We start from the raw sequence: 24678 nt of genomic DNA, 5'->3' as shown, positions 1-24678 counted from the left end.
ATAACACTGCTCTCTCACACGTGATTTTAGCAGTGGTGTCATGTGAGATTTTCCCCACGAATATTGCTTTTAGGAACAGGACTAAGTGAACACACTAAAAAAAAAAAAAACCTTTTTTGTTTCTTTCATATCAAAAGTATTTTGCAACCACTAGTATGGGTGAAAAATATTTATGCTACAGTCTAGGACTTGGTTGAATCCCATCTTTTTTTTGGTTGATGCCTGGGAATTTAGGATTATGCCTTTATATCAAGGAAGTATGAAGGACTTGGCTTTATTTATGTCTGAAAACAATGAATGCAGGATGGGGAGAGCACACTTATGATGCCCTCTTACAGAGGATTGATTTTCTTTCAATTTATAAACAATAATGTTGAGCTTTTTCATCATTCAGTAAGCCAAAAGAAAATGGAAGGATAGAGTATTGGCAGTATTGGCTGAATTAAGATTTGAGATGCATTAGAAACAGGGATCTGTTTCTAATGATACTGAAGGTACTTTTTTTTTTTAATCTGTAGATGAAGTATGTTGCTAAAACTACCACAACGAAGCTTCATAGAGATCTGAAGAATAACAAAAGCAATAAATCATGATGGCAATGCAAATGCAAATTATATATTTAAGAACACATATTGCTCACGTTGTGGTTGTGAATTGCACCAAGCTGATCTGCTGTGTATGTTGGGGAGGCTGGAAGCTGGTTGGATCCCTACATCTTCAGCCACGTGGACAGAAGGGCCAGCAGCATCTCTAAATATGTTGTTCTGGAGGAGAAAGTGTGCAGCTGCGGGGCTTCCATGCTGTTCTCTCAGCTGGTCCCATCTCTTCAAAGCCAGTCTGGCAGGCGTGGTGGAAGAGACATATATTCTCGGGTGTTATTGTACTCTTGCTCCTTTATGAGTCCTTCCTGACTTGGGGTTCATGATCCAGGGGATAAGGCAGTGTTCCAGTATGTGTCATAAATAAGAATTGCATCCTTCAGCTCTCTTCTTATTTTTGGAACCAAAGTCAAGCTGAACAGTATGGAAGGCTCTGAAAAGCCACATAAATTTTATTTTCTCTTCTTGGTACCAGTGTGTTGTAAGTCTGATGAGTGACCGCAGGCTGCCACGCAGGAGAATTCCCCGAGGAGGCCACGTTTATGCTACCCAACTGCTTTCTCCAGGCACAGCACCATCCCCAGATCCCTTTTCTTTGTGCTGTTTCTTTGTGGTAACCCCGACATGCTGGCTGCTTTCCTGCTTAGTAGAAGCTACGAGCTGCTTCTCCTGAATTACCCCTGGTGCTGGACAATTACCAGGGCTTTGGGCCTCAACAGTTTTATAGCATAGGAAATCTTCATGGCCAAGCTCTTGTGAGGTATCCTGACCTCTAGAGCATCTCCCCTGAGAAAATCAGGAGAGATTCAGAAAGAGAAAAGACAACAAAATTCAGTTTACAAAGTAGGGAATAAGGCACATGGCAGGGAGACAGAAAGTGATTCTGGGAAGAGGAATTTCTCCGGGTCTGGTGTTACATGAGCAGAAGGGAGCTGACTGGCCCTGCATACCCAGGATTTCCCCCTGGGGAACTTGCACCAGATGTCCCAGAAGCCAGGATCCTCCCTGGCTTAAGTGGAAGTGTACTGGAGGCAGCCTGTTTTTCTGCACTTCCCAGGCCAGGTTGTTACAGCTCAGACACAATTTGGATAAACATATGTGACTGTGTTTTCTTCTTCAATTAAAACTTGAAATGGACCAGTGTTTGCCTGGGCAGTGGAGTTCCCTGCCACTGAAGTTACAGTGAATCCTTAGGTACCTCAGGCAGGAAAGAGGCGCCCAGGCTGAGAGCGCAGGGCAGCGTTCGCTGCCTGGGAGAGGGCAGCTGAGCCAAAAAAAGCGTTTTGTTCATTTGGCCTAATGCAGCCAGGGCAGTCATTGCTCTGGAGCACATCGGGGCAGCTCACCTTGGAAAGTTGTGCTTTTGTTGTCTGTGATTGTCTTTGATACTCATTAGAGGTTTTGGTGGTTTTCCTTCTGTTGAAGTTGTGTTTACTCAGTCCAAGGATATTCAGAGCTCCTCATTACGGTGCCCGAAGCTAAAACCATGTCTGAGTGGCAGCACATATTACATGCTGAGCTCTCGCACTCAAAATAGGGTGTTTGGCTAAAACGTGCACACTAGAACAATTTCCAGACTGATCATCTGTTGCTAGCAACTACGTGGATTAGGATGGATTCGGGACCTAGAAAACGTGGATAATTAATCTCCTGCCATGAGCATTTGGTGTATGCTTCCTGCTTACGGGCAACAAGTGCTAGAATGTGAAGGTGAAATCATGTGAAGGTAGAGGAGAACATCACAGCCACAGCACGTGCCTTTGTTCTGGTTTTATGAGGGGGGACAGAAGTGACCCTACTGAACATTCAAGGAAATAACAGAGCAGTTATGTATTGATACTTCTGCTGCACCTTCTCTGTAGGGAAAAGCAGAGCATCTCCAGAGCTGTGCCCACCTGGCAGAAATTAATATGAAGCTGCTGCAGATGTCTGGCTCCATGCATGGTTTCGAACTAAAGCAAAGGAATGTTATATGTTTTTCACGTAATTGCTCAAGGAAACAGGGGCAGAATTAGGAAAAGAAGTCATGAATCCTGATTCCTGGGTCCTGGCATTGTGCACTATGAAGAAGTCCTTTATGTATGTACAAGTTTTTAGAAGAAAGAACTGAAGCCAGACAGATAAAGCAGAGCTTGACATTCAGAGACTGTCCTCATTCCTGAACTAGTCCGCTCCCCCGTTTCTCCTCCATTCCTAAAAGATTCTCGGTTTTCATTTCTATCTCCTCCTCTTGTTTGTTTTCCTTCCATTTCTTTCCTTTACAAGTATTGAATGTCTCCTCTGGGAGTAAGCCCAGCCACATGTGCGTGCAATGGTGGTTTATTTTTATTGGAGTCATTGCCTGTGACTGTTATTCATTACTATAGGAAGAACTGCACTAACAAACTGCGCTTTTTTTTTTCTGTTGTAAAAAGTCCTGTTTTGTACATAGCTACTGAGAGCATCTACTGCCATTGTTACGAAGCTGAGAGTTTGGAGCTTGGATTCTGCTGCTGCCTCCTGAATGTCCTGTTATGTCTGCTATTGCAAAGCAGAATTTCAGCTTCTCTCAGCTTCCTTGCACATTGTCTCTTTGACCCAACTTCTCAACCACTTCTCCACCCCTCTGCCACCTGAGCAACTGAATTGGCCTCTGCATATGGAAGAACTCAGGGCTGTGCGAAGCTATTGCAGTCACTGACTGCTGGTATGGCTTATGTTAAAGGGCAGAGCCAGAAGAACACCAAACAAGACCTGCCTGTCATAAAATGCCTGATCCAGAAAAGACAAGTCAAAAGTACTCTAACATGCTTTTATCTCACTTGACTTCAGCTTTCTCTTGACACTGGATAACTAATCTCTTCTTTTCCTTTTATTCTGTAGTTATCACACATTTCTGTGCCACCATGGGCAACACCACCACCTCCTGAATTGGAGGTCGTGTAAGGAATTCCTGGTACTTCTTTAAGATTAATCTGTGGCGTAAATAATAAAATGATCGGTAGTTAAATTAGGAACACATGCTTAGCATAAATATGTCAGAGCTCAGAGATGTAAGCAGCTCAATTGATTTCACATTAAAAAAAAATACAGCAACGTAAAATCAATGATTATTAATTAACTACTTCTGAGGTCAGAGTGGAGTACAGTGAGGGAAGATAACTGATTTGCCTTGGCTTACCCAAAAAACATTAGGACCTTACCGTAAAAGTTAATGCTAAGACAAAACAAACAGACAAGAAGTGATTTATCTGAAGTTTGGCTAATGTTGCATAGGTCCGTTTAAAAAAAAAAAAAAAAGGATTTGTTTTAAAGATTTCAGAATCTCTGCTTCCCACTAGCAGTGACACCTGAATCTTAAAAGTAATCTGAATTTGGTGAGAAGGTTTGATCTAATTGATATTATTTTACTTTTGTTAAAATAAGTGTCATGCTGCTACTTCAGGATTGAGATTTCTTTGTATTCTTCATCCCACGCTAAATCCACCTCGTGTTTTCCATCAGGCTTTTGAAGGCTTTCCCTTCGCTAACTCTCTTGTTCAAATCATTGTCTGCTGTTGCTACTTCCCCTGCAAAACTGTCTTCAACGCATCTGCATTTCTTCCTTCCTTCCTACCCCCTCTGCCATCCCTTTTTTCTTAAGACGAGAGGCAAGGACCACTCGACTTCAGTCTTAGCAATGTTTTTTAATACGTGGAATTTGTATGCATTGCACTAAAGGAAAATATACAGATATGCTGCTACATTTTGGGGGCTGAGACAACAGCAGGACGGTCAACTGCCTTTTGAGTCTGTTCATTTTGGAGTTGTTTCCAGATGTCTGCTAATGCACATTTTCAGGATATACACACAAATTCTGCTTACCTACTTCTCTGCACTAATTGGTTTGGATTTATGGAATGCCTCTCATAAAGCGTCTCTAGCTGCCATTGTTGCCTTTCTATAAAATAGTAGAAAGGAAACTCCTTCCTAAACAGTTTCCTCTGGACAGGATTTTCTTGTGGGGGAAGGAGAGACACAACCCATTTAGGTTGCTCTATAAAGAGTTTTATTGAGTTGCGGCCCATTAACCTGGCCTTGATGAAAACCTTTTCAAACAACTGGACTTCAGGGAGCCACAACTCTCAAGTGCTGTGCAAGGTCCAAAAGAAATGATGGCTTCCTAAGAAATCATTTTAATCCGTATTGTATGTTTTTTTCCTAACGTTTGCAGAAGTTGTAGGGACTCCACAGCTATTCCCTGTACTGGGGCTTGTTCGTGGCCCCATCTCTAATTATTTGCTCCCTAGTACTCAGGGCATCTTAACCTTTCACCGTTCTCAATCCACTCAGTTTGTTTTTACCTGGCAGAATGTACGTGTGGGGTTTAGATGCTTAGGAGGGTTGAAGGATGACTGTATATATCTGCTTTCCCTCGACCTGTCTGTTTTTCCTCTTTATTCCCAGTGGTGGTACAGCCCGCCCAGTCTGGGGCCTTTCCTACTGACAAGGAAAGAAGCCAAGAGGAAGCCTGCAGCTGGTGCATAGCGTGCAGCTGTGCATGGTACTGCTGGGGTGGCTGAGCTTGCATCTGCTTGAAAGGAGAAAGTCTTTGTAAAGAGAGCTTCTCCTTGCAAGGGGGTTTAGAGGAAGATGTGAACCTGGGGATAATCATTTCCATAGGAATATACAAGTCCCTGATCAAGTCAAATTCTGCAGTGAGTTGCCTGTGAAGGTGATGTGATTTGATAAGGTCTTATTCAGATCTTAGCATTTGATATATGCTGTACTATCTTTAGGAATGTAATTAATTTCTTAACTTCAGTTTACCCAAACTGTAGATATTTTTACCCCACTGTCGTAAAACCTTTTTAAAATCTACTGATAAAATACCATACACGAAATCTTTTCCTAGTAATGGAGGAAATCAGTAAATTGTTTATGAATACATCCTCAGGCCATGGACATAATTGCAGGTCACCTAGCCTACTTTTTTTTTTTTACCAGCACACTGGAAACGAATTAGGGCCACTTTTTGCTTTTGTGACAGGGAACAATTATCTCCCAAGGTAAGTCAGATCCTGTTATGGGACTGGGGTCTCTGAGAGCTCCAGGGCCTTACGAGCCTTTCTAGTGTTCCGTGAAGCCTGGCAGAAAACACAACCGTTTTTTTTCTCCCACCTTGTAAAAAAGACATCCCGTTGCCCTGAAGTTTTTTTCTGTGTGGAGAGGGAGTAGGGAACAGCTGCTGTGTGAAGCCTGGATGCTACTGCAAAGTTTGTGCAAAGTTTGTGGAGGGAGCTCTTGACTCTCCTCAGGCACTTTCTGGTGGGCTGGAGGCGACAAAACCTGTGGAATGAGAGCTGGTCCTGGGAACTGGGTCACAAGTCCTGTGCAAAAGCAGATGAACTACAGAATAAGGACTGTTGCTTTCACTTCTAGAACAGAAATTCCTGCGCATAGGGCCCAAGAAGAACCAGCAGGGAGGGGAGGAAAAACAGTCATGAAGTCTGCTGGGATATCTGATGCAAAATCAACTTTGTTGTTTTCCTAACAGGCTTTTTCCTGGGCTCTGCAGCTGAAAAAACAACCCTTCTAATCTACAATAAGAAGGGAAATTCTGGCATGAAGATTGTCCACCCAGACATTTTGGCACAATTAGGGGAAAAAATTGTTTAGCTTAGCACTGATTTTATTAGTGCCCGAGTCTAACTGAACCTGTCGATGTGCTCTTTTCCCTGCTGAATGACAGTGTCGATGGTACAGTTTTCTTTGTCAGTTCTCAGCTATGCTTTTCCATGCTACTGCAGCATAACTTGTGTTCTTTGAAAAGTACTGACTGTTAGCACTGATCATTTACTGCAATAGGACAATAACATAAATTAGCAGAAACTCCCAGCAAACCAACATTGTTTCAAAAAGGCCAGCTATAGTAGTGAGAGCCAGGCTCTTTTCACAAAACTAAGGTATTTGGTCATTTGACAGTACATCTGAATCCTAAAATACGTATTGGCTCTAAGTGTAATTTTGTTATTCATTACAATTGTTAGTGCAGTTGAAGTCTCTTGTCATTTTTATAATCTTCAGAAGTACAAACAATGAGATAAGGTAAATCTGTCAGAAAAGGAAATCTAAGGAAAACAAACAAAAGAATACGATATATTTTAAAAGAAGTTTCACATGGTTTCTCTAGTGTTCCTCACCCATTTTCCTTGTTAATAGTCTCATTAAAATATGGGCAAGAAACTGTATGTCTTCCCAGTGTAAACAGAAATGACATTAAATGTTAATACAGGAGATTTTATCAAATGTTTCATTAAAGTCTTCGTTTGTAATTTTTTTTTGTTAAAATCATTATTTTTTTCATGATGGAAATCTTTTTTTCTTTTTTCTTTTTTTTTTTTTTTTTTAACCATTTGAGAGTTCATAGCTCAGTCAAAATCATCATTTTATTTCATCGCTTGGTAGTTTATCTTCCTGGCATTTTGATAACTAATTTGATATAAAATCCTGTCACCCCTTTTCCCCCCTCCTCCTTTTTTTTTTTGGTAGGACACTGGCTTAATTTCTGGTTATCAGACTACATCTGAAACTCCATCCAATATATTTTCCAATTCATCACTTTCTTTGCTATTGACAGGGGATGTTGTCCCAGTAATTAGTATTTTCTGCTGGGCTTTTGCAATCAATTTCTGTGATTCATTTCTTCCATAAAGCTTCCATAAACAATAAAGTTTATTAATAAAAAAGCTTTCCCTAATTAAAAAAACAAACTTTAATGTACATTTTTTCTGCTGTCATCATCAATTCTCTCTAAGGCTTTTGTTTCTCAACTGTTCTGCCTGTCTCCCATTTATCTTCCTTTATCTAATCTAATGGCATCTATCCAGTTTCTATTCACTTTTCATCAAGGTGATATATTTTCTGTCCCATAGTACCTTTGTGTTCCTAACATGCCTCATGACAGAAAGCATTTTTCAGTTGTTTAATGTTTATTCTACATTGCTGTCGTATAATAAATAATTATTACAAGCCTCCTGGTGGGGAAACACAATGTTAGAAAGGAAGAAAGGAAACAAAAAATTGACCGCTTTGTAAGGTTAGGACTTCAAAAAAATTAAAATAGCTTTGACTTTTACATCTCTCATCTATCTTTATCATTCCAACTAGTGGTATCAGAATGCATCATTCCAACTAGTAGTATCCATAATAGTAGGACAGCAGAATAAGAACAACTGCACTTGGTATTTATATTGCATTCCAGGAGCTCATGGATAGCCCAGATCAGGGAGACTCAATACCATTTCATCATTTTTTGTATGTTTATTTCTATTCATTTCATTATTTACGAAATCATTTTGGGATTGGACTATTATTTCCTATCACTGTTTACTCAGCTTAAATTATGTGCTGCTTTTGGTGAGACTTCAACTGAAAAAAAAAAGTTTTTGCAATAAATAATAATAAATATGATACAAGTAAACTATAAAAATTGTCAAAAGAAGTATTAATAGGAAATATTTCTGGTGAGGCCAGGATTTCATCTTTGATTCCTTTATTAAATAGTGCTTATCATAAGAGGTATGTCTTTCATATGTCTGGGTAGGAGACAAAGCAATGAGTTCTTTTACATGTGTCAGGAACATCTGTAGAATTGTATGTTCCTTTATTTTCCTGAAGCAAAAAGAAAATCTTTCCATTATGTTGAAATGAAAATGTAGGTTCTTAATCAAAGTTTGGGAAAGTAAGGTTGTGGAAACAAGTTTCTGTCTCAGCATGCTATACAAGTAGCCTCCTTATAAAGGACTTAGATTCAGGCCTAGGTTCAGACAGTGCACCTTTCTCTACTCTCTCCAGATTTTGGCTATGGCTGGTTTAGAATTAGAACAAGACAAATGGTTAAATACGCGTGAGTTTTAGAAATGCTTCCCGAGATGTCCTGGAAGCCTCCTTGTGTTCTCCACACCCTCAGGTGGTTGCTTGGATTCTTAGGGAGAGGAGCAGATGCTTTCCAGAAGACAGAGATGAGGCGGCTTTCAATCATAAATGCTGTATTTGAAAGCCAGCAGCTTTTTTCTCCTTTAATTGACTGCAAAGATCCCTTGTTGCATGTGGACCTTCAAGAGACATTGTTAGCCTGTATTCTTCCAACTCTGTCAGTTCTCTCAGTGTAGAAGATGAATTGGCAGGGCTTTAGTGCTCAGTCTGCACACAGGATTTGAAGAGACTTCATAGGTTATGGAGCACATCGTAAGCACTGTTTCTTATTCCCTTTCATAAATATTTCAATCTGAATCCTAAAACAAAGATTTTTTTTTTCTTCTTTGAATTGAAGGCTCATGTTTACTGGTGGTTAAAAACTTTCAAATTTCCAGCCAACATGTTTTTGTGGCTTCACGTTTGTTTTTGTGCCAGAGTTGTCTTTCAGTTTGAGTAGCTCTTCTCTTTGTTTCCTGCTCCATTCTCTCACATCCCCTCTGCCACTCACTGACACACACACAGCAGTCAGCCTTCGCTTTTGCTAGATTCACTGAGATCATGCTTTCTAGTGGCCTTTCAGATGAGTGCTCTGTTCTCCTCATCAGCATACAGCCCATCTCTTGTAGCTTGAGTTCATGAGTGACCTGCACCATACCTGGTACTCCAGAGTAAAGTGTAATAGTGGCTTCTACAGAAATACCAGTGGTTTTGCCAGGTTTATGTGGTAGCACACTGTACAGTTGGATTTGTCATTGTCCTGGCTGCATCATGTTGTGGGTTAGTGATCTTCTCAGGTACTAATATATCTGGGAAGTGCTTTCTTTTCAATAACTGACTGTTTCCCCTTTTGCCTTACAGCTTTCCTGATGATTTTCATTTCTTCATTAACAATTACCATTTCACAGTGTTAAAAGCTTTATAGCATACGTGTTTCATTTTACCCAGTTTTCCAAGTATTCAATTATTCTTCCCTACAGCATTTCTTCTAAAGCCCTGTATTATACTTCATCAGCTTACAGGCTTCAGCTCACCAGTTTACATCTTGTTCCTCATCCATTTGAGGTTTGATTTTGCTGCTTCTCAGTTCTGTTGCATCATCTTCAATTTCATATTTTTTCACATCTGTGTATGACAAATACTAGCTATCAGACCTCAGTTTATATGATGATTCTTACAACGTTTTTTCCTCAATAGATATCTGTTTTCTCCTGAATGCGCTAAGTTCCTCAAGTTTTCTTTCCACTCAGTTGTTGTTTCTGCATCTATATGATTGTTCCAATTATCAGCCTTGCTTTTCCTCTTCTTCAGCATCCTCCTGCTTGTTGAAAACTGATGTCTTCACTCATTTCCAGAAAGTTTAATCACTATCTAATTTCACTATAACTCCCAATTTTAATTTCCTTTTTGATATTGCTGATATTCTTTCCAAGCTCAACAGTACCTCAATTTTTGGCAATTCACTTCTTGGCCTCCAAAACACTTTTTTTTTTTTAATCTGTTTTTCCTTCTGTATTTCCTAAATTCCTGGAATATGCTTAAGAACCTACTGTGTGTAGGCTGTTCAATCCAGAGAATGATTTGCAGTGACCTTTTATAGTTGTTTTTTTCTCTTTGGTCAGAACACAAATGTAAATACATATTTACTTTTTTCAATTTATGTTAATGTGGAGTTTGGTGTTATAAAAAAAAAAAAAAAAAAATGTGTACTCTACCTGGTTGTGAAATAATGCAATCATACTTAAGGTTATTTTTCGCAGTAAGCAAACATTCAAAGTAAAGCATTACTTTTGAATATCATGAGCAAGTTCTTTCTAAAAAGAAAGCTAATTCTGAGCCTCAGATGTAACTGTGGAGCAGCCTTTCAGAGAGGTCCTGTGATGTGCTGCTGAAAGGATGTGATTTATTATGTTTTTTCATTGCTATACTTAGTTATGCACATATTGTAACTACATAAAAATGCAGTAACAGAATGTACATAGGGTTATTTGAATGTCTAGCTGTTTGCACGTACAACTGTGCCTAGTGCACATTCATATATAGGTTAATATTTATGTGCATAGCACTGCACAGATTGCCAAAAATCTGACCTTAGACATCAGGTTTGTAACTGTTTCACTTTGGGCCAATCTGATTACACATCCAGCTGTTGTGGGAGACCGTAGCTGAGCATTTGCACAGTTTTCCCACTCCATCCTCTCTCTCACGTTCTCAGAGATCAGCGCTGCGTTGGCATCACAGGACTGCTAAGCACAAGGAGGCACTCTGTTGTCTCCCTTCAGATTCTCCGTCCTACCCCAAAAGTGAGCAGGGCTGTCTGTCTCTCTGGGAATAATGACAGGAAAGGGAGTTCTGGGTTTGTCAAGGTGCATCACAGGCACATGATGTGGCATGCTTCTCCTTTCTCCAGAAGTTTGTTAGAAAGAAGAATAGAAAAAGAAGAATTAGCATGCAAGAGGGGAAAGTGTTAGCATGGCAGTTTTCCTACTTGGAGTAGTTCACAAAGGTTATATCACATCCTGGGATGGTTTTGCCAGCTTCATAAGGAAAACATTGACATTTGGACTGGTCTGATGTTCTCCGGCTGTATTTGTGTTCTTCATGTGCATTCCTTTATTTTTTACTGTCTGAAGAAGAAAGAGTATATTTGGTTTAAATTCTGAAAACCGTAAAACTGTTGGCTAGCTGTGGGTGCGTGTGGGTTATAATGATTACGTTTAAAGCCCAGGTATAAGGACTTTGTTTCTTCAGTCTGCATCAGAATCAGATGAGAAAGTCACAAGAAATCTCAGCATGATGGTGTCTGCAGACTACAAACACAAATGAAACCTGCCTACTATAGAGATATCCTTAACATTTAAAGCACTACAGGAAAGTTACACATGCCTTGATTCGGCAGTAGAATTTGCTGCCAAATCCTGTTATTACATAAGTATACTTCAGAGCCCAAACTTCTGGTCCTTGATATTGTTAATCTTACACTTAGGAATAAATGTTCCAGCTCTGTGTATCTATACAGTGATTCAGTACTGTCTGACTTTTCAGGGGAAAGTTTTGTTGAGTACAAACTTCCTCATTTTTCTGAGGTCTGTCTTGACTTTTATATAACACTGTTCACTGTTTGCCTGCTGATCATTAGACACCTCCAACAAAAATCATATATAACAGCCTTTAGGCGTGCTTGACTGTTGGGTGGAATTGGGGCATGACATTTGGGAGTAATGGAAATAACTTACTCCATTTGAAGTCAGCAGGAGCTATTGGTGCTCCACGCCTCTAAAACTAAGATCTTTGTCTGTAGTTCTAAGAAGTTTGGATTTGGACGCAGCTGCCGGAGGTTGGGTATCTTGGGCTGAAGGGGTGTAGTACTGAGAAGGCCTCGGAAATGTAAGCGCTGAGATGCGTGCTGGTGCTAAAATACGCTGCTGGGTGAGGCCTTACTGCTGAGGTTAAATGAAATCAATACGCTGAAGCAAAGCAAATAGGCAGGCCTGCTGGATTTCCTGAGCAGTTGGGGTGGGCTCTGTGACGTGGCTGTGCTGACAGCAGAACCCTGAAAAGGATCAGAGCATGGGGTGGGGGAGCAGCCTCACCAAATGGTGCCCTCAGGGCCTGTAGGGATGGGACGGCTCTTCCACTGTGCTGCGCTGGGAGAACTGGTCTTCAATTCCCTGGGGACGTGGGGATCGCTAGACCAGGGTTTGTGCTGATCACACTCTTGGCAGAGCTTATTAAATCTACCATTAAACTCTCACTTTCACATAGGTGATAGAACGGGGGTTACTTTGTGGCAAACCGTAACAGAACGGTCCTCCCCAGTCAGCAAAAATCAGGCAGACAAACAATAAAGACAGGCACATTCGTGTCATTTGGTCTGGCACTGTCAGTTCCACATCCCAACCTTGCTAAATCCATTTCTGTGTGTCCAGAGCTCTGCTGCTGTTCATCTTCTGTAGTGGGTGTTCCCTCCATAGTGGAGTCAGAGGGCTTTGAGTATTTCTGACCCAGCCATAGAGGGTCAGCATACCCAGATGCCAAGCTAAATCTGATTGCACTGTAAACCCTCAGGGAATTTCAGTTCCTATTTTGAAACTCCGAAGACAGGATTCTCACATAAACTCGACTCAGTCACTGACCCTTTTTCAAAAGAGGACATCCAGATCACTGCAATGCCATGTTACCTTCCCCGGTGTGATGACCCACAGGTGGATCATACTGCATCTGGGGCAGCAGGAACATGGTGGAATGCTTGGGGAAGGCAAGGGGATGCATCTCTAGAATTGCTAATGGGGATTAAAATTACATTACACAGCAGCAATTACAGCTTGCTCAAAAATTGTCTCCTGCCCGAACCAGCAAGAATGATCATCTTATTTGCCAATAAAACAAGCAAAACACGTTGTTTTTATGATGGTTGGTTTTTTATTACCTGAGAATCCTTTTTAAATTGCAGTATGAGCTCTACATTCCTGTGAGAAGATCTCTACTTAGAAGTGACAGGGTTAGATCAATAGCAACCTTGTTATTTCTACATTATGCTTTAATGCTTCTGGAAGTTAAATCTAGTGGGATTGTTCTACAAATTTGAGCTCTGATCAGTATGTGATAGAGATATGTACTTATACATTGTTTGTTTGTTTTGCAGATCCTGGTTGCAAAATCCCCTGTTGCTCCATTTTCCGTTTTTTTCTACACCATTGAGAAATCAGGCTTGGTTCTTCAAGGTAGGATCAGAGCATTGATTACTTTCCTTTTACAAATAGTGTTTTAAGCAGGCTGAAGGCAGGTAACAGTGATGGTTGTTGAAATGGTGCTGGTTTTAACTAATTAAAAACAAGAACAAACCAAAAAAAAACCCACACACACATTTGAACAGTCTAGTTGACAAGGGCAGCCTTCTGCTGCTTTCCGTCTCACCTTGGGTAATATTAAATTAGTTGCTGCATATTCACATGGATTTAAGAATAGGCCCTGAATTTATTACATCTCCCTGTTTTCATTCAAAGTAAGTTGAATGGTTCTGGCATTGTTCCTATGGGAGAGATTTTTCCAGGAGGAGCATACCTGTCTATCATTAGTAGCATGTTTTAATAAATAGTTTCTCTTTAGCAAATGGCTCAGCATCAATAAAATATGGGAAATTAATATCTGTCCTCCATTTCTGTGATCACTTTAATGTGAATGCCACAGGGCCCTAAATAATCCTAAGGTTCTCTATGGTGTGAGTATTGTACTGAAAAGATGGGTAATAGTATGATGGCAGGGAACTAGGGCTCTTTGTGGCCATCTCCTAAAATACATGTTTTTGAACCATTGTGAAAGAGGGAAATGCAGCTCTTCATTTCTTTTCCCTACTTATCCCAGTAAGTATTCCTTTAATCTATCTATTTTTTGACAGACATTCATAGACCAACTGTGTTTAGTTCCTCTGTGTTGATATGCAGTCGTGGTCCTGATTGCTGCAGCAGTTTAGCAGACTTTTTGTTCAGAGGATACTTTCTAATATGTAGTCATGGTATTAAGAAAGCTGAGTATTGCTGTTTCTCAGGTTCCAGTGATTAGTAATCAGTGATTGCTAAATACTGATTTTAGCACTGATTGCTAATATAAAAACGCTACAGACTTTTTAAGGTATGTGAACAGTTCTCTTTCTTCTGATTGCCCATTTCCCACCTACAAACAGGCAGTACCAGATCAGCGATGTATTTACATTTATTCATGATTAGATAAGCTTAAAATACTGGTAATAACTAGTTTAAGAAAACAAAAGAAAAGGAACAAAACTTTTTTTTTCTTCCATTTGATGCATCTACATAATAATGAGGGTCTATTGGGTGTTTCCTAAACCTTTAGACATTAAACCCAGTGTATTAGATGGCATTCTGGGACTTCAATTTGCCTTATGTGGTACTGGTAATTTTAAACAGGCTGCATGTACTAGCAATATTTTTATTGGTTTAAATTGAGATGGCTTGCAAGAGTTGCTCTGGACATATTTTGATTAAGGACGGGGTATAAGACATACCACTTCTCTATCTCAATTATCTTCTGAGTTGCAGAGATGTTTCTGGTCATCATTAAAAACGTAGACAACTTCCTGCTCTGTCTTCACGCACTAATGTAGTGACACTTCGGGAAAGAAAAACTTACTATTTCAGAAACTGGGATCATTTGTTCAGAGAGGATCTTTATTTGTTTCAAATCTTTTCAGTAAGCTGGGAAAATAGCTTTCTAAGGACTGAACCCTACCTTTAAAGAGCAGATTGGCCTGATAACATGTACTGATGATGGCAAGGCTCTCTGATAGTACGATGCTTAACAGCACTGTATGAGGAATGTATCAATTGCTCTTTTATCTGTATCCATATGTTTCTGGGGTGTGCGTTCACCATTTTTCTAAAATCAGCGTGGATTTCTCTAAGTGAGCATTATCTTGCCATCAGGCAGTCTTTGTATATTCGGAAAGCAGCTTGGAGCTTTTCTCTGTGTAAGCTTTTTCTTAGTTTATGACTATGCTGTTATGTTTAGATATTTTTTCCAAGATGGATAGTATGCAAGGGCATGGTTCCCCTGCTAATGTGCCCCAGACTGTTTTACGTAGCAGGTAATGTCCTGGCCAGAGATCAGACAGCAGGATCTGAACCTTAAATGTTCACATAGTGTAATCCAAATCTGGCATTTCTATGATTTTACATGCTGGTTCTTTTAGATTCTAGGTTTGTGAGTCTAGTGCTATTGGTGATGTCATGGTTCAATGATAAGGTCCTGCTGCTAGTATCCTTACAGAGACTTGTAAGCACTTACACATGAGAAGCATCTCACAAAGTTTTACAAAGTAAACATTGCATGTTTCCTTCCCACACTTCAGTGAGCATTATTTCTGCAGAGAGAAGTGAGCAAATCACATGAAAATGATTGTTTCAGGTAAGATGTTGACAGGAATTGCTACCTAACAAGACAGAGCCATTAGCAGAGTGATGGTGGGTGGCCTTGTGCAAGAGAGGCTAGAGTTTTTGTAAGAGTTGAAGCTTATACGTTCCACAGGGAAGCTGCATGCGAGGTAAGATGTCCCTAGGGCGACTGGCCGTGGGTTAGCTGGCGGGGGAGTTGTCCCTGTGTTGCAGTTTGAAGGATGTCGTAGAGTGCGAACAAGTGGAATCTGTCCCGCAGCAGGATTGCAAAGGCAGCTTTCCCATTCAGTCTTTGTTGTTTAATTCAGTTGGTGTCAGGAGGTGAGCACATTCAGGGCGTCTGATGAGAACAAGTGGATGGGTGTGGGAACTGGTGGGAAGCGGCAGCTGTCTGAAATGCCCAGGATTCTTTCTTCTTACTCAGGGGGTCCCATCCCGGGACCATTAACCAATAGGCCATAAACAAAATTGATATCGGAAAATGTGGCTGGAAGCTCCTTGATTAGTGAGGGTGAATAGGGAATGAAAGACAAAGTGAAAGTGTGATTTAACAGTTCCACAAGCAATTTCCATTGCCACCTCTGAGGGATTAGGATGTGTGGAATAGGCTAAAAATGAGGAGGAGCTCCTCCCTTTTGTTCTGTGGGCCAGAGGATAATAAAACGGCAGGAGAGGCAGTGCGGCTAGTTAGGGATTTCACAGGCTGCTATTTGATGCAGTTTAAGGAGCCCTTTGCTATTGTTGCAGTTAAAATGGGAAGCGGAACTGTTCTCCATTCGCAAAAATCTCCAGCGTCCTCAGGAAGAGGGCTGAGAGCAAAAGGCTATTAAGATGGTAATGCTGCCCCATTTGGAGGAGTGTATCAAAATCCTCTTTGTCAGTGTAAATCGCTGCTCTGTTTCCCTGGTGTCTTTGCATCTCATGGCCCCAGTGCAAGCACAGAAGTGTTCAGAGGAGATCCTAGTGAAGGAAGACCTACTTCTCTGGTATTGTCAGAACAGAACTCCAGGTTGCCCAAGGGTGCCACGGAGAAAACTTTGCTTTTAAAAATTTCATGTGTTCAGGGATTGAAAGAATCCAGTTATTCATTCCTTTTATTTCTGCTTTCAGACTGGAGAAATGAAATTTGATTATTGGGAAAAAGTGGTTGGTCACAGATTTAGCAAGGAAAGTCAGCCTTTGGTCTCCTCCTTTCATCGCTGCAGTATGGTCTGTGCAGTGGAGGAATGCAAACCCAAAAATACCCTCAGTTGCCTTTACATTGCAATGCAATGTCATGCGCTGCCACGCCGCAGTGTGACTCTGTAGTGAACCTGAATTACGATTGGAAAATTCAGTCTGACAGATCTCTGTTTTTGTAAAGCTTCTCCTCTTAGAGAGACAGAAACCTGGATCTAAACACTGCAAAATATTAAAAGCTTTACTGTCTGCATGTGTATTCTGTTTAAGTACTTGTTGCATGGATATTGCTCCGTAATGCAATATCCTAGTTAAAGAGAGTGACATGATTCTGTTAAGAAAAAGAGAATAACACAAAAAAAAAAAAAAACCTTTGGATCTATTTGTTTAGGGCTGCAAGTCATAGGATGACTTTTGTCATTGCCAGTGATATGAATTCTGGTTTGGGTTGGAAATGATTAGCTGATACTCGTATATCAGTTAGAGCACATTATGGGCTGATCTTGCCCAGCTGTAGTTTCAGAGAAGCTGAACGTAGCAGCTACTGGATTAGGGCGGCTGGACTGGCAGTTGTGACTTACACGTGTACGTGCATATCCAGAAGGAAGACAGGATAAATAAGCTGATGTCAGGTCTAAGTTGTATTCTGTGGGTGATCCTCTGATGCTGGGGAATAAATACAAGACAGCAACAGAACCTACCTACCAGCAACTGGCAGCTAAACTGTCTGTGAAATAAGTCTCCTTCCATCTCACCTAAGTAAATACCCTCTGGTACTAAGAGGGTGGTGCTGCAAAAGACAACGGAATGTGCTTGCCAACTGGAGAGCCTACTGGGACTTTTCAGGGAGTGCTTTTACCAAGTGATTAACATTGCTTGTGACTGAAAGAACTCAAGCTCTGGAAACATAAGACAAATAATATTAGTGAGCTACGACTTGCTTTTGAGTAATGATTTATTTTCAGCTTCATAGGGTTTTAAGATGAGTGCAATCAGAAGGTCACCCAAACTGACCCCCCATATTTCCTACATGCTTCCTTCAGATACTTGATAACTTATGATACACTGAAGTGTTTCTTCTAGGACGGCATTTGCTTTAATTTGAAGGCATCAAGAAATGTGAGTTCCTACTTTGCCTTGACAGTGTTCTCCAGTTTTAGCTCTCTTGCTGCTATATGCTTGTTCTGTATTTCATGTTAGAATTTGTCTGCCTTCAGGTTTTGGTTTCAGTTCTTTTTATGATGTTCAGTGCTAAATAATGGAGCCCTCAAATTGTTGCAGTTTTTCATGAGTGTATATGACGTCAAGATTTATCCTTCCATGTTTCTGTTCTTCCATTTGGAAGAAATTTATAACTGTCTGCAAACTTAACCTGAAAACTTCTGTGTCTTGTGCTGTCTCCCCTCACTACCTCAAGAAAGGATGGAATACGTCATGCTGCCAAATTGAAGATTTGATTTGATTCCTGTCCCAGCAGGACTGGTTGATTAGTTAATTAATCAGCCCTTTCTCCTTCCTGCCCTCTTTTCCACTGGACACGCATCTGCGTGCACACAACACAACCTTGCCTGTGACATCTTGTCGAGGCAGGTGACTTCTTGTAGGTGGTACTGGGAGGAGAGTTTCTTAGGTTTTCAGTTTTACAGTGCTAAAGGTGGAAGAATTCTAGGAACAGCCAAATCTTGGGAAACCTTGTAACATTGTCTTTCAGTTGTCACTAATGTAGTGAAAGAAGCTCATTTTGGTGTCAAAATAGCACAAAGTTTGAGTTTGTAGGGCAGCATGGCAAATGGTCTCCAAAGTGCTATAACTAATTTATGTGGCTGAAGCAAGTGAAAAGTGCCTCATTTTATTTTGTAAAGAAATGCTTTGGTAATGAGTAGCGAGGTAGAAAGGGAATTCTGAAAGAAAGGGCAGCATTATTTGTATTGTATTGTGTGAGTTTGAACAGTGAGAGACAATGATTTACTGCATCAAAAGCTTTCATTCAATTGAAGAACTGTAACTATAAAGTGACCTTTGTCTGGAGCAACATGGATATAATCTGTAAAATGAAGCAGGGTTGTACTTGATGTGTGAATGGATGGAAGACAGATTAATGGGAATAAAGTTGTGCTTTGCTATTGAGATGGTAACAGATTTGCAGTGCCACTGGTGATTTCCGGCCCTATTGGAGGGATAAAGATGAACTGATCATTGTTAGGATCTCTATGGGGTGGAACAGTTTTTGATGTATTCCCCACAGGACACTGAAAGGCTCATGCTACTTGTAACAGGTTTATAATAATGAGAGCAAAAAAGCATGATCGGTTTGTAGGCTAGGTCCATCTTGACAATAAGGGATGTGAAAAAAATAAGACCTCCATCATTCCTTTGCCAGCAAAATCGCCCTATTGATGTAGCTGACATAAACAAAAATTTCCAGATAGTTCTTGGCATTTGGGTGGAAAGGATTACTAAACCTGACCCAGGAATGCTGTTGACTTGGATGAGAGCATCCTCACTAGGTGGCTTGGTGGGAATTGTTCAGCTGCTTTGCAGCTGCATTGGCAGAGCCTTGCTGGAGTAACCCAACTCTGTGGCTGGCACAGATATAAAGACAACTGAAAATGGTAATGAAGAGAGGTGGAGGGAATTTTTTTTTTAATTGTGAAAGAAGACTAGAGGTATCTTAGGTTGAGATCCAACAGAAACAAAACAAACCCCGTCATTTCATTAAAGTTGAATCTTTTCCTCTGCAATCACGCTCTTTCTAACTGCATAGTAGATAGACAAGAGATTGGTAAAGTTTTTGTCCAAAGGTTTGCTGTTACTCTAACTTGCAGGAGGATGTTACACTGGATAAATCCAGTGTAGTACACAGTATTGAAGTACCTGCTTATTTCTGAACGCATACTAAAGGCACTGAAGATAACGGTACAGCTTTCCTGCAGTGAATGCCAAGCATATCCCTAAATGATTTGCTAGATTGCAACCAAAGTGCCAGCATTTAATTTTTATGAAGTTTCACTGAACGTAATATGAAAAAACTTAGTGCAAGCAGTGTGCCAAATCTGTTCTCATTTATGCAAGTGTGAATCAAAACCTATTTTTTCTGAGCCAGTGTTGTTAAACAAATGAGCTGAAGAATATGAGTGTATTTGCAAAGATTCAGTCTCTGTTCAAGACTGTCATATACCACAGGCCTTCTGGGACAAAATGGTCCCACTTCAGAGAAATCTTGTCCTTACTAGTCTCACAGTAATGAATTCCTGATCAAAGTGAGTTGCTCCCCTGTGTTTTCAGCACAGTGCTAAAGCAAATGGCCTTTTTTCCAAAAGGCTTTTAGCATAAGGAGTGAAGGTGCGTGTTGATTAGAGGTAGTATCGGTGATTTGTGACATTATATTGTGCTGGGAACTGACTTTTCTCATAGAAGTCCAAGACTCTACTATTGATTGCCTGGTGTTAACATAGAAGATGTTACATCTTTCAGGCTACAAATTTGTAGAATAAGGACAAATGTACTTATAGTGGACTTAATGTTCTTAAGCAAACACATTCGTGAGTAGGAAGCCAAGAAAATGTCTAAAAACATGTTTTTCAGCCAGAATAAAGTCATATGCTTTTGTGTGCAGCTTGTGAAGGCAAGAAGCAGTTAAGTCTTATGGTGACGGATCCCTCTCTCACATAGGCATGACTACATTTCTTTTGCTGTTCTCAGAGTTCGTCTGTTCTGGCATTTCATCAGCACGTTTGGTGAAGCCATCACTACCTCATTTTATCTCGTAGAACGATACTTAGCAATAGAGGACAATGACCCCAGTGACGTAGCCTTTGTAGTAGATGTACCATTTCTGTAGCCGAAGGACTTGATGTATTCTGCATGTTAAGATTTCTGAGTGTACAACTTAGCTGCCAAAGGGAGCTGCTGGAAGCTGTGTTGTTCTCTGCGCTAGGGAGGGGAGAGCGGTGCAGAGATCTGGCAGTTTGCTCCAGTCTAAACCTGTACATCTCCACGGCGCACTGCTCTGTAGATAGGCACATTTGAATAGCACTTCACAGAAACTAGAAAACTTTGCCCAAGGGGGGGTTATTAGCACAGGGATAGCACTTGCAAACAAGGTTCCTGCTGCTTTGGCCCCAGCGCTGTTTTTCTTTAAACTTTCTCTGTGTTTCCAGGATTAACACAGTTAGAACAACCTCAGATATCTCTGCATCTGATGCATAGACTTGCCCTGTCTTTAAAATGGACTAACCACAAATTTAAATGATCTTATCGTGTAGGCTTAAATCTCTCCTGATAAGATGGAACAGGAATATATAGCACTTTCATGCAGACTGACACGTGATAAACCCTCCCAACAAACAGGTTTTTACTTCAAAAAGTTTTTCTATTTACAGTCATTCCCTTAAATTAATAATGTTGGATGGTATTATAATTTTTTTTCCATAATATTCACTTGAACTTTTAACCAAATATTTGTCAACTGTATATTTGTACCCCCTTTTCACTACATTTCAGTGTTCGTGCAGGATAAGTATAAAAGGTAATGTGCTACCTAAGATTTTGTAACTATCCATGTAAACGTTGCTGTTTGTAAAAAGCAAATTTCCATATACTAATCAAGCAGGGGCCATAAGCATTCTGGATATCTAGTAGAAAGCCAGAAAATAAACTACAGGAGACACATCCTATTAAAACAGACTGAACATTAATAACAAATACATGCAAGAGACAGTACTATGATAAGCTATAAACCACTATTTACCTACAGAATTTATTGAGCGATTACTTCAGTTTACAGTAGATCTGGGTGTAATGCTAGTTACATAGTGTTAGTGATTGTTATGGCATTTCTCCTCATTGTTTGTGCTGTAATGAAACCAAAACCTGGCCCTTTGTCATTCATTTTTTGTCAAGACCTCTGAAAAAATTAGGAGATTAAATTTCAGGACTGGATTGAGTTAACTAAGGGTGACAGAGATAGAAAGATGATGGTTTGTTAGAGCATGGTGTGTCAGCCCTGGTTTGCCACCTGAATAACCCTAGAGGGTCTGCCCAAGGTACGGCTGAGGCCAGGCACTGCACACATAGGTGAAGAGGCAGCCCAGGTAGAATATGCTAGAAATTAGCAGTTTTCCAGAAGATGTTACTGTTGAAAAGATTTTGCTCTGTTTTCCGCTGAATCTGATTTTCATTTACGCTTCCTAGCTTTTCCATTACACAAACAGTGGCCAATATTAGCCCAAAGCCCTACAAAGGTGTGCTCCCCAGAAGCAGCAGCAGAGGTGTGGAGGGTGACATTTCTAGGGTATGTTGCACAACTATTGGAGTGCTGTCAAGCAGTCTGATACAGTGACTTCTCAAGAGTGCTATGTGCTGTTCTGGAAACCTCAGCTGGGATGTTCACTACTGCGTGAGTAAGCTTAGAATAGGCTTATGTCCTAGAAGGCTAATGTCCCGAGTCCTGAATGACAAGCATATCTCTCCTGTAGATGTTCTGAGTGTATTTTGGGATGAGATGCTTTTGCTTAGTAACATATAGGAAAAGAAAAACACATCATATTCTTCCTTCAGGCTGCGTACATTACATTTGATGGAAGGTATGTCAGCTTGGAACTGCACAGTTAAAACTAAGTGAGTTTTCAATGAGCAATACCCTCCCTTTTACCTTTTTATCCATATTTGTGCTGTGAGTGAATTACCCAGAACAAGCTATCAGGCAGGCAGGCAAATATATTATAGCTGCTTGTTTGTAGTTTGTATCCTATCTGCTGGGGTCATTTGCTGGGGTTCACCGAAGAGCAGAACATCCTGTTTGCTTCATTTTCTTTTGTCTGTCCTGCACCAACACAGGGAGAATATTCCTATATGTCTTTTCTTTTCTGCTCTGAAATGGGATCACAGTACTCCTGATTGTGTTCAATAGCTGGAAATGCTGAGGATATCCGATTGCTGAGGTCTCTTATTTTAAACTCCACATGCCAGGAAAAGTATGTGGGATCCCACCAGCTTAGCACTGGAGGGTGCAGGATGCATCAACAGGAAAACCAAACAAAACATGAAGTGAAATTCATTTGAAAAGGGAAGGGACTCTTATACCACCCATCAGCAGTGTTTAAACTATTCGTATCCACACAATAGACCTTTTATTTTCCTTCACTACTTCTAAATATGCAAACTATCTTAAATTGATTTTTAGATCTGCAGCTGCCACTAAAGTCAGTGGGAGCTGTAGGTGCTTGTTACCTTTGAAAATCAAGCCAATGTATTCTAATATGATATCAAAAGCCAAAAACGCTAAATTAGGGTGGTTGAAGCATAACACTGGCAGTCCTGCAGTGTGATCCCGGCCACTTTCATATTTAATACAGAGGCACAGCCTCATGCTGTGCACATCAGAGCTCAAAGGTATGTTGTTTCTTCTCTGCCTTTGAGTTTTCTCCCCCTGCATCTCTGTGGCCTTGCTTCATCACGGCCGTCCTTCCAGCTGGGTAACACTGACCGGGACTCTGCTGGTCACCGTGTGATACAGGTGGGCTCCCCACTTTTCTCTACGGTGGGCGTTAGACTGCACTGGGGAGCAGGTGGTCACAGCGCTGATCTGGAGCCTTCCACCCACCATAACCACAGAGAGCACTCGCAGCCACCCCAGGCATGGTTTGCTTTTCATTTAAGATTTGCCGTGCCCTAGGAGAGGCTCCTAAGCTGTGGCCAGAAGTCAGAGCACGGCCAGATTTCTCCTGTGCAAAATGAACTAAATTCCACTGTCAAGTCTGAACACGAGGAGAGAAGGGCGGCTCTCCAGCTGGCCCCAGCTGTCTGGGCTCAGCAAGGACACCGCGTGTTCCTGCAGCACTCAAGGGCACAGGAAACTCCGGAGTACAAATGTGATCTGCAGAGGGGTAAATGAGCTGACCCACCTGAGGGCTGCAGCCGACAGCGTGGCACTGATCAAGCCAGCTTGCCTCGCACTCAGTTCAAGACTGTCTCCCCTGCAAACAGATCTTTGCAGAAGAGGAGAGCAGGCTGAGGATGAAGCTGTCCACCCTCTTTTGCGCCTGCCCTGTTTTTGGTATAGCTTTGCTTACTGGGGGCATGATTTTGTTCACCCAGTAAGGTGACAGAATGAAGCGGGCGCATCTTGCTAAGCCTAAACAAGATATGAACGAAGGCAGAATATGTCAAGGAAGCAGCTAGTACCGCTGCCTTCATCCTTTCAGTCATTATGTGTTAGCTGACACCTGTAAATGCTTTGGGTTGGGGTAGGTCTTTGGACCAGGTTTGGAAGGGCCCTGAACCAGTCTCACAGACCGAGCTAAAGGCAAGAAGAAACCCATTTTTTGGTCAGAGTGATTTCCTGAGTGATCCATTTAAATAGCTTAGTTACTGTATGCCTCAGTTTACCTGTTTGTAAGTAAATGATAATAATTACCATACGGGTGCAGAAAATTAACCTTCCACCCCCACAGGTATCTGCAGCATGTCATTACAGAAACTGCAACTCGTACCTAATATAAGCAAATGTGCGCTTCAGGTACAGCTTGGGAAGTGGCCAGCAGGAATGGTAGACAGTTCACTACAAAATGCTGTTCTAAAAGACGTGTATTAGCTCAGCTGTCAAGAGCTGCATGACAGTTTCAGATGTTCCTGTGTTCAGAGGAGGGCTTTTTGTAAGTAGGAGGCCAAAGGGATGGGAACTGACTGGTGGGTGATTGCCTGGAATTCTCTTCCCGAGTCCCGAATTAGGCAAGAGAAGTGGATAGTGAACCAGGACACTTTCTTTTCCCTATGTCTGGGTCAGGGTAGATGAAATCTATGACTTGGCTATGCCTGGGTTGATGGTCCAGAGAAGATGGCATAGTTGTCATTAGATTTGTTCACCTGTCCTTCCCATAGCATGAAGAGTGAGTGATAATTTAGTAACTTGTCCAAAACAATTACTCGTCCAAGAAGAATAAAATTCTGCAGGAAAGGACAAATGATAAGTCTGTCATAAACAGGGCTTGCCAGCTGTCTGTTTACAGATCAGGGGATATGGATTTTGCTGAATGATCTAAAGGCATTTTTTG

The 24678-nt window shown here is 41.0% G+C and overlaps 1 protein-coding gene across 8 annotated transcripts in view; it reads left to right on the top strand.

Annotated features, from left to right (window-relative positions):
• The window catches only part of RAD51B (RAD51 paralog B), a 465395-nt gene that overhangs the window by 286434 nt on the left and 154283 nt on the right, over positions 1-24678 (top strand). For all 8 annotated transcript variants that reach the window (XM_068684193.1, XM_068684192.1, XM_068684195.1 and 5 more), the window contains one exon: positions 13180-13258. In XM_068684193.1, the coding sequence (XP_068540294.1) occupies positions 13180-13258 (79 nt within the window). The remainder of the gene's footprint in view (positions 1-13179; positions 13259-24678) is intronic.

The sequence above is a fragment of the Anas acuta genome, chromosome 5 (genome assembly GCF_963932015.1).
Source record: "Anas acuta chromosome 5, bAnaAcu1.1, whole genome shotgun sequence".
Lineage (NCBI taxonomy): Eukaryota > Metazoa > Chordata > Aves > Anseriformes > Anatidae > Anas > Anas acuta.
The sequence above is the reverse complement of the archived record's forward strand: the minus strand, read 5'-3'. Positions and strand labels throughout refer to the sequence as shown.